Source organism: Lottia gigantea, assembly GCF_000327385.1.
Source record: "Lottia gigantea unplaced genomic scaffold LOTGIsca_27, whole genome shotgun sequence".
In the NCBI taxonomy this organism is placed as follows: domain Eukaryota; kingdom Metazoa; phylum Mollusca; class Gastropoda; family Lottiidae; genus Lottia; species Lottia gigantea.
In genome coordinates this window covers 1238185-1249789 of record NW_008708846.1, presented here as the reverse complement: position 1 = coordinate 1249789, position 11605 = coordinate 1238185, and the positions used below count along the sequence as shown (strand labels likewise).

The following is an 11605-nucleotide window of genomic DNA, read 5'->3' as shown; positions in this document are numbered from 1 at the left end:
ATATATTCCTTCCCGCCAAATATGTATTGACGAAGATTAACGACAATATCTAGAGGATCTTTATCCAATCATTGTGGTTCGGAAAATATTGCGCATGCGCATTGTGTCTGACTCGCACATTGTTTGGTTTGGTCATGAAACTTGTTGGTTTATTGAACTTGTTGGTAACTTTTTTTCAAGTATGCTTTTTATTTGTTGGGTGTAATATTGGTCTATTTCCTTTTTTGAATAAATGCTGCAAACCATCCGATAGTTGCGAAAGTACATCGCATCGGATTTTGTCAGGTATGTGATTGACGTGACGGAACATCTCTGAGTCTGAGGCCATTCCAAAATTATTTTTAAGTAAAAGGGGCGTTAAAACGGAGATGCTTTAGTTTAATTTGAAAAAGGTGGTTTTTTACAATGAGTAATGTAAACTACGCTGTGAACTTGGGATCGTAAAAATGGCCAAATGACATCCCTTTTTAATGGAGGCTAGATGACTTGTTTTGTTAGATATTTTGCTAAATTTTGGATATCAACATGAGCGAGCGTTAACTTGTCATTTAACCTACCAACCGTGTGTTTCTTAAGACGAAGAAGCGAACTCGTAAAGAATAAGAATAAGAATGATTATGCATTTTTTCTTGGTTAATGGAGTTTTAGGCCTAGCTGCCGCATATTTTTCTTAGAGTTAAGAGAGGGCCTATTCGTATCACGTTGACTCTGACAGCGAGTTGGCTATTTTTGAACGGAAAATTCACTTTATAACACGCGTTGCGTTGAGTGTTCCATATCCGCGTGTTGTTCAATGGGCCTAAGCACATTTCAATCACCCCGTTACAGATAGGTTTATAGGGCTTAGAATAAAAAAAAAAAAATAAGCATAAAAAACGTCGGTCTATTAGATCTTTTTTTTATTTGCCTGTCAATCAGCGCCAATCTAATTAAATGTATGGAGTCATAGAAACAATAACATCAATGAATCCACAGCTGGTATAAAACTGACATCAAACAAAAATCACTGGCCTGCCTGACGAAAACACCTGTTTAATCCTTTGATTTCTTCGAGACTGAGGGAAAATGGTGCCATACCTTCTAATTGTAAAACTGTTAGGCCATGTTTGTGGTTTGTTCTTGAGGAATAACTTTGCGATTTAAGAATGGTTATGGTAGGTCTTCCTGTGATAACTCCGTTAAGTAAATGATCGCTATTTTTATTTCATTAATTGATTTGTTGTCACCACGTTTATATTTGGAAAATCTCTTTTGTGCTCGCCGGCAACGGCAATTAAATGTCAAATGTTTTAGGCCCAACTACTAATTCAATAGTTGTGAAAGAACATCTACTAGTAGGGCTTATTCATGTGTAGTACTATCCTTGCCATTTCCGCTGAAGCTAGTATTTTACACAGGAAAAGTTGATAAGTGAAAGAAAGACTAGAAAACGACTAGTTATTTGGACACGTACTGCTAGATATAAGCTTATATATTTTACCTTCAGATCATGAATGCAATTTTCTGGTGGGGCTGCCGAAAAATGTGAAATGGCCCGTGAAAGCTGTCACTTGGATTGATCCAAATGAAGCACAAGTCTACTGTAAATCAGATGATGCTTAGTAAGTATTAAATCTTCTTTACTTTTGATATCAGTCTAATTCTAACAACCAGTGACACACATGACAATGATATTTTGTCTACCAAAGAAAGATGGACACTACACCCAACAAGTCTGGAGACTATACCCAATTAGTCTGGACACTACACCGAAGTAGTTTGGGCATATCATTTAAATATCTCTATCCTTTTCTTTAATGAATACAATATTTTGTCTACCAAAGAAAAATGGACACTACACCCAATTAGTCGGGACACTACACCCAATTAGTTTGGACATACCATTTAAATATCTCTATCCTTTTCTTAAACGAATACAATATTTGTCTACCAAAGAAAGATGGACGCTACACCCAATTAGTCTGGACACTACACCCAATTAGTCTGGACTCTACGTCTAAACCCAATTAGTTTGGACATACCATTTAAATATTTCTATTCTTTTCTTCAATGAATACATTATGTTGTCTACCAAAGAAAGATGGACACTACACCCAATAAGTTTGGACACTACACCCAATTAGTTTGGACATACCATTTAAATATCTCTTTTCTTTTCTTTAATGAATACATTATTTTGTCTACCAAAGAAGGATGGACACTACACCCAATTAGTCTGGACACTACACCCAATTAGTTTAGACATACCATTTAAATATCTCTATCCTTTTCTTTAATGAATACAATATTTTGTCTACCAAAGAAAGATGGACACTACACCCAATTAGTCTGGACACTACACCCAATTAGTTTGGACATACCATTTAAATATCTCTATTCTTTTCTTCACTGTATGTATTATTTAGTCTACCAAAGAAGGAAGGACACTAAAACCAAATTAGTCTAGACACAACACCCAATAAGTTTGGACACTACACCCAATTAGTTTGGACATACCAATTAAATATCTCTTATCTTTTCTTTAATGAATACAATATTTTGTCTACCAAAAAAAGATGGACACTACACCCAATTAGTTTGGACATACCATTTAAATATCTCTATTCTTTTCTTCAATGAATACATTATTTTGTCTACCAAAGAAAGATGGACACTACACCCAATTAGTCTGGACACTACACCCAATAAGTTTGGACACTACACCCAATTAGTTTGGACATACCAATTAAATATCTCTTTTCTTTTCTTTAATGAATACATTATTTTGTCTACCAAAGAAGGATGGACACTACACCCAATCAGTCGGGACACTACACCCAATTAGTCTGGACACTACACCCAATTAGTTTGGACATACCATTTAAATATCTCTATCCTTTTCTTTAATGAATACAACGTTTTGTCTACCAAAGAAAGATGGACACTACACCCAATTAGTTTGGACATACCATTTAAATATCTCTATTCTTTTATTTAATGAATACATTATTTTGTCTACCAAAGAAGGGTGGACACTACACCAAATTAGTTTGGACATACCATTTAAATATCTCTTTTCTTTTCTTTAATGAATACATTATTTTGTCTACCAAAGAAAGATGGACACTACACCCAATTAGTCTGGACACTACACCCAACAAGTCTAGACACTACACCAAATTAGTTTGGACATACCATTTAAATATCTCTTTTCTTTAATGAATACAATATTTTGTCTACCAAAGAAGGATGGACACTACACCCACTTAGTCTGGACACTACACCCAATTAGTTTGGACATACCATTTAAATATCTACTTTCTATTCTTTAATGACATAATAACTTTGGGTTTATCTAGCCAGTCATTCTTCACACCACACCAAATAACTCGGATGAAATAAAATAATGACAATGAAACAAATATAAAGTGTAGGCAGTCTTTATGTATTTATGCCTATCCATTAAAATTGTCCAAAAATTTCAAATTTACAAACCAATCAAATTTATGTGTGACAAACAGACAAAATGATGGAAGTTTGCTTGACAATGCTTTTTTAACTTGAGTATTTTGGATTGTTTTAATATTTGAAATGTATCTAGTATTTGAAAACTGTTCTCATTATCAATTCAGAGAGGTGCTTTGTTTCACACTGAGATGGATATATATTGTTCCCTAACATTAAAAAATATTCAAGAAGTACAAATTCCATGCTTGATTTTCAATGACTTTTTGTCACTTAGTGTTGTTGCTTGTTTTTGTTTAGAGATGCATATTACTCTTACTATTGAAGGAAGTCATGCTTCACAGGTATTCTATTTGTCTGGGAGGGGATGCTATGTATATTTTTGCAGTAAAATATTAAGAATCTAGATGGTGATAGACAGGGTATTAAGAATCTAGATGGTGATAGACAGGGTATTAAGAATGGAGATGGTGATAGACAGGGTGCTAAACATCAAGATGGTGAAGAAATGAGTATTGTAACTGTAGATAGTGATAGACAGGGTGCTCAGAATCTAGATGGTGAAGAATTGAGTATTGTAACTGTAGGTGGTGATAGACAGGGTGCTAAAATCAAGATGGTGAAGAATTGAGTATTGTAACTCTAGGTGGTGATAGACAGGGTGCTAAACATCAAGATGGTGAAGAAATGAGTATTGTAACTGTAGATGGTGATAGACAGGGTGCTCAGAATCAAGATGGTGAAGAATTGAGTATTGCAACTCTAGATGGTGATAGACATGGTGCTCAGAATCTAGATGGTGAAGAATTGAGTATTTTAACTCTAGATGGTGATAGACAGGGTATTAAGAATCAAGATGGTGAAGAATTGAGAATTGTTACTCTAGATGGTGATATACAGGGTATTAAGAATCTAGATGATGATAGACATTGAGAATTGTTACTCTAGATGGTGATATACAGGGTATTAAGAATCTAGATGATGATAGACAGGGTATTAAGAATCTAGATGATGATAGACAGGGTATTAAGAATCTAGATGGTGAAAAGACAGGGTATAAAGAATCTAGATGGTGATAGACAGGGTGCTAAACATCAAGATGGTGAAGAATTGAGTATTATATCTATAGATGTTGATAGACAGGATGATAAACATCAAGATGATGAAGAGTTGAGTATTGTAACTGTAGTTAGTCATAGACATGGTGCTCAGAATCAAGATGGTGAAGAATTGAGTATTATAACTGTAGATGGTGATAGACATGGTATTAAGAATCTAGATGGTGATAGACAGGGTATTAAGAATCTAGATGGTGAAGAATTGAGTACCGGTATTGTAACTGTAGATGGTGATAGACAGGGTATTAAGAATCTAGATGGTGATAGACAGGGTATTAAGAATCTAGATGGTGATAGACAGGGTATTAAGAATCTAGATGGTGATAGACAGGGTGCTAAACATCAAGATGGTGAAGAATTGAGTTTTGTAACTTTAGATGGTAATAGACAGGGTGCTAAACATCAAGATGGTGAAGAATTGGGTATTGTAACTCTAGGTGGTGATAGACAGGGTGCTAAACATCAAGATGGTGAAGAATTGGGTATTGTAACTGTAGATGGTGATAGACAAGGTATTAAGAATCTAGATGGTGGTAAAGCGAGTATTATAGAAATAAGTAACAGTGAAGAAGACCAGGAAATGGAATGGTGTCCACCAAGCAATGAAAGCGAGGGGGATAGTGAAGAATTTCTATATTAAAATGAAACTGTTGTAAAAAACAAAACAAATGGTAAAAAAAGGGAACGCCAAGACATAAAAACAGGTGTTGTGGACTCCACTGATGATGAAAACGATAAAGATACTGAAATACTAAAAAGAAAAAAAGAGCATTCCTTGAATAGCAGTGAAGTAGTAACCAACATATCCAAACATTTAAAGAAACATGTAAAGGCACAAAAGGAACTTTGGGATGTCCAAACTTTGGGATCAAAACTTGGTAAACGACACAAAACAGTAAGACCTCATTAGAAATAAAGGTGACAATGATCACAATTTAAGAGTTATTGAAAATGGAAGCGGAGAGATAATTATAGGAAGAAGACCATCAGGAAACCTTGATATAAGCAAATATGGTCCTTGTCCAAACTGCTCAGTTTGGATACAGATGGATAAAACCTTGTTCAGACATCAGTCTTTGTGTCCTGGCCGCCAAAATAGCCGGGGTCTTTGAGGGAACTGAGAATAGCAAGCCTTGTGAAAAGTGGAAGGATGAATCAAACGGCAAGCAAGGCTTTGAAAGATGAAGTATATTCAATAATGACTCCAGATAAAATTGGTGAGGTTGCTATAAATGACACCTTAATCATAATGCTAGGCAATATGTGGATGACAAAGAACATAAGCAACAAACTTAAAAGGAATATTACACCTCTAGCAGAATGAGGGACGCAGCATGCCTACTGATAAATTTGAAGGAGGAAAGTGGTGAGGATAGCCTTCCCATGTATGACTTTTTGGCACCGGAATACTTTGACACTATTGTCAAAGCAGCCTTAAAAACAGCTTCACCAAACTTCGATGATTCTGAAGATCTTAAATCACCAAGCATTTCTTTAAAATTAGGTTATGATATTTTAATATCACTTGGCACTGGTCATGCGTTTAAAAACGACAAAATTTTGAGAACTGACTGGAATTTACACCCTTAAATGGTGCCCTTGTTTTATAGTACAAAAATTACAATTGATATAAGAAAACTTTGGAAAAAAGCTTGCTGTGGCAACCAATAGCACAAGTGCATGAATGAGATCAGAGATCATGTTTCATTTATTTTGACATCACAGTATTGTAGTATTTACAGAAAACTAACACTATGACATCATTTCAGTATGGACGCGGAGTGCCTGTTATTATACCGAGAGATTGTAGAGAACTATTGAAATTTCTAGCAAATGAGATGGTGCGACAAGAAGCAGGAGGGCTGACAATCCTTATCTCTTTGCAAACTCTAGTGTGTTATTGAGTTTATTGCAACACAAGTAGATCATGGCAATTCCCCAGTGGAATGTCAACTTGCTGGGTGATTGTTGGTCCTCCTTCACCTGTAATAAGTTTAACATTGCTATCTGACAATAACAACAACAAATGCCAGATAAGGTTTTTTGATTCATTTCAGATGTGGGTGTTCTCCGTTCATATGACAGTCTTAAGTGTTTGTGCAATGAGATGGACCTCGTGATGGAGATCACTTCTGTAAATTTGAGAAAATTTACGGCTACAATTTCCCAGGTATGATTTTTTAAGATTAATACATAGATTGAATTTCAACAAAGTAATCATTGTAACCGTTCAGAAATAATGAAAAAAGAAGCACTTAGACAACTGAATGTATGGCACCATTAAAACTAGTGTTATAAGTTTCTAGTATTTGCAGTAAACAGCGATGTAGGTAAAAGGGGCTGACATAGAAAAAACATCTAGTGGTTCAGATAGGACTATGGCAAGATTTCCTTCGTTGCCTGTCTTCATTAGCCCACATGGTACAGAAAAAGACGTAAAAAACTCCAATTATTTCATTATTGCATTTGCAGTAAAAATTGTATTGGTATTTTCAAGTTGACAATTTAATTGTTTATATAACCTACAGGTTTTGGACTTATCTGAACAAGAACAATCCTGGTTTGTCAACCACTAAGGCCACAGCTTGGATATCCATAAGATTCATTACCGACAGACAGCAGGTACAATACAACGTGTAGACATTGCAAAGATTATGCTACTGCAAGAGTTTAACCTCATAGCCAGGTATGCTGGTAAACAACTTAAGGATATTGATCTAAAAGGTAAATGAAGTTCTTATATTACAAGTAAAAAAACATCCAATATATGCCACACTGCTGGGGTTGAACCCACTTGACTGAAGAAGACAGCGATGGCAATGTGGTTTTGGCTGACGTAGATGGCAAGGAACAAGATATTCTATGTTTGTTTTATATTTCCCCATATCAGTATGATTCAGTCTGATCATAAGAAAGAAAGGTATTTATATTGGCATTGCAAAATTTCTGAAATATGGGAATTTTTGTTCTTGTACATTAAAACCATTATTGAAATTAGGTTATAACATGTTCCAAACAGGTCAGACAAACAGTATTTTTATTTCTATACATTATTTTCCAACATAAGATTACCGCCCACATTGAAGGTTCATAACACTAAATGTATTTTAGGACATGTATGCCTTTGACAACAAATGCCAGTAAAAGAGGTGTTTAAATTTAGGAAAATATTTTTTTTAGGTGTCTCTGATGGTTGTATGGATGATGATGGATACATTCCGCCAATCGAGAAAGGTAATTATTATTACAGATTGTAGAAAGAACTTGTAATATCATTTATAACATGGTTAGAGCTAATTAGAGATTGCAGTCTTTGCTCTTATATTTTTAGAGATGTTCATGTTTTCCATTTAGCATGGAATGTTACTAAGTTCTGAAAGTATGTGGAGCAGAAAATTTTAGAATACATTTACTTTGATGAAGAAAATTATAACAATATGGAGCTGTGTCTACTGACGTTGATTCATTATATTTGATGATTTATTGAGAATGTATATTTGATCGACAATCGAAAATGATTGAGTCATGACAATTTTGGTGTGTACATTTTTTGGAGGAAGCGTCTTTTTTTTTCTGTAAGCCCTTTCTCTAGTAATGTTCAAATTGCAATAATAATGATTTGTCACAAGAGGCTTTAGTTAACAATATAGTAGCGTTAGAGACATTCATCTTATCTCCTCATGATTGTGTTTATTTTTTAGTCGAGGAACTTGACAATTTTGATTTTCATGATGAGGAGGATGCCTCAGTCGCAAAGGCAAGAAAAAAAAAACACGTACGTTATTTTGTCATTTTGAAGCTGCTCAGTATACTTAAAAGGATTGTTTTACTTTTTTAGCCTTGTGTGTATCAGGGACACTTTTGGGTTTGAATTTGCAAAAAATAAATTCTTCATCCAATGCCTGTGGTTCCTGCAATTCCAGAAAGAGTTCAATGATGCAGCTCCAGAAAGATTTGCTTTCAGCATTTTGTAAACAAAAATATGCTTAATCATTCACAGTTTGCTTCATTGTTGCCTTAAATAACCCTTGACTACAACTTACATTTTTTCATTTTTAACAGAAAGGAAGAGTTGTATCCCATTTGTGCATATCAGAATGTTGAACTTCCTTATTAATAATAAAATGATAAGTTCAAAAAAATTTTTGAATCAATAGTTCAATAACTGAAAAGCAACTTGAGTAATTTGATTTACCAAATGTTTGCCTTACTGTTCAAAACTTATCATTTATTAGGATATTCAGCATTCTGATTTGCACAAATTTGATACAACACTTTGTTTCCCTTAAAACTGAGCAATATAAGTCGTTAAGAGTTATTTAAGGCAATAAGAATAAATCTGCAGAACTTTAGATAGAAAAGCAGCCAATTGGTATTGGAATATGACATACATCAAAACGTGATCTAGTCATGTGGTAAAAATGGTTATTAATTCTCATGTCTGATTAACTCTTTCTGGAACCACAGGCGTTGGGCAAGGAATTAGAATGTGACAAATAGAAGCCAAAGGGTGACCCCCATATCAGGCTAGAAATCTCTTAACAATCCCTTAGAAGTTTTCATCATTCCAAATTCTGTCTAGTGCATATTTTTTGGACATGACTTTCTGTAGGATGTCAAGTTGTGGAAGTTGCTGTTCTGTCTTTTAAAGTGTTGTACAAGCTTTGAAATATCATCTATTTGAGGATTTGATTAAGAATAATTTTAGCTTTCTTGTCTTCATGGCTTTACTGAATATTAACTAAAGTACTTGTTCTGACATAATGCAATTGTTGGTACACGTGTAACGTGGTCTAAGGAAGAAATGATTGAAGTCAATTCCTTGTTCAAGGAAAATATATCAACAAATCAGACTCCAGGCATGAAAGAGTGTCTGAGCGCTAAAACAAAAAGCAGAGAGGCTGGTGGTACTTTGTACCTGAGAAATTGGTAAACTATCAAGAAAAAAGTGTGGAATATTATCCAAAAGAATAAAAAATAACAAGTCAACTTAAAATATGTCTTTAATATTGTATTATCCACTTCAATGGTATGGCACTTAAGAAAAAGATAATGATTTTATTATACCCCAATATGGAAATTGTGTTAGAGCTATGGTATAGCTTCTATACAGTATTTATGCAATAGACGACTATTTCTGTTTAGCAAAAAATTTATGAAACTTGATATGAATGATACATTCAGAAGAGTCTATAAATATTATCCATATTTTAGTGTGGCTATGCTTTATGTAGAACACATATACTGAAAGCCAAAAACAAATGTTTAGTAAGTGGTTAAAATGAAAGGGATTTTGCAATTTTTGTGTAGTGCTAGTTCTTTTGAAGGCTATAGACATCTATTCAAGATCAAAATCGACTCTCGAAAATGCTGAATATTCCCCTGGAGGTTAGTCTAAATAAAAACCCCAACTAGAAAGTCCAAATAAAATCCTTAACTAGCAAGTCCAAACAAAATGCCCAACTAGCAAGTCCAAATAAAATCCCAACTAACAAGTCCAAACAAAATGCCCAACATGTGGTCAATCGTAAGATCACTTTTAAAACACCCAACAATCAGTTACCAAGAATGTTTTATACGAGCTACCCATTATATGGTCATTCGTTGGTAGGTCCGTTCACATTTCTTGTACGCACGATAGAGGCTACAGTTTTTATCCGATCTTGATGAAACTTGGTATGCATGTATATATTGATAAGATCTCGGTCAAGTTCAAAATTGGTAATAATCTGATGAACAGTTTCAGAGTTATTGCCCTTGACTTAGTAAAATTTGCTTGTAGGCATAATAGAGACTACAGTTTTTATCCGATCTTGATGAAACTTGGTATGCATGTATATATTGATGAGATCTCACTTGAGTTCGTAATTGGTAACAATCAGATAAAGGGTTTCGAAGTTATTGCCCTTGTCAAATTCGGCTTGCAGGCACGATAGATACTACAGTTTTTATCCAATCTTGATGAAACTAGATATACATGATGAGTTCTCTGTCAAATGTGGAATTGGTAATAATCGGATGAACAGTTTCAGAGTTATTGCCTTTGACTTAGTAAAAACGAATCAAATTGTTGGAACGATAGAAACTACAGTTTTTATCCAACCTAGGTATGCATGTATATATTAATGAGATCTCACTCGAGTTCGTAATTGGTAACAATCGGAAGGAAGGGTTTCGGAGTTATTGCCCTTAACTTAGTAAAAACTTGTCAAATTAGGCTTGCAGGCACTATAGAGACTACAGTTTTTATCCAATATTGATGAAACTAGTGTGTACAGCGATGAGACATTATTTATGTTTGAATTTCATGATAACTTGATGAACTGTTTCAGGTTTTTGCCTTGACTTATAGATGATTTTAAGATTATTTGAAAATTTAATATTAAGCCACTAAAGATTTTGTTATCATTCTGACAGCTGGTAGTGGGCGTATGTTACCTTGCCTGGAAAGCTATAGTATTACTTTCTGTTGCAATTTGATTTTGAAATTCACTGTATTATTAACATTATTACCTTGAATCCAATATATGTTTATCTCTAGCAGAATATTTGAATTTTCTGCTGTACTCTTTAGTTTTTAAATCAACAGGAACAGGCCTGTACAATGGTATGCCCTTATAGGTTTGTCTTACTGTTTCACCCTCTGGATCATGTTCAGGTTTTCTCTGTTCAACTTCTTTCAAACTCTGCATCTTTTCATACTGAGTAAATAATTTCTGACGAATTTGCTGAAGACAGTCTGCTTGGTTTAGCATTTGATTTCTAGATTTGTTTGATGTTACACTCATGAATCCTTGACTATCAACAGGACTAATCTGAAGTAAAAGATCAAACTTGTACGAATTTGCATTTCATGTTTCTGAAACTTAGATGAAGATAGCTTGCCAGGCAAGGTAACATATGTCCACTACCAGCTGTCTGTAGTGGTTTCATATGTTAAACCAATCTTCCGATTGTGTTTTTTTATTAAGTCAAGGGCAATAACTCAAGATAGCTTGCCAGGCAAGGTAACATACGCCCACTACCAGCTGTCAGAATGAAAA

The 11605-nt window shown here is 34.4% G+C and overlaps 1 protein-coding gene across 1 annotated transcript; it reads right to left on the bottom strand.

Moving 5' to 3' along the window:
- Positions 1-3929: 3929 nt before the first annotated feature.
- On the bottom strand, positions 3930-4279 carry LOTGIDRAFT_117810 (hypothetical protein; the record flags this gene model as incomplete). Its single annotated transcript, XM_009056265.1, has 2 exons — positions 3930-4049; positions 4115-4279. Coding segments are annotated over 2 exons (285 nt in total), but the record flags the coding sequence as incomplete, so codon positions are not given.
- Between the last annotated feature and the right edge of the window lie 7326 nt (positions 4280-11605).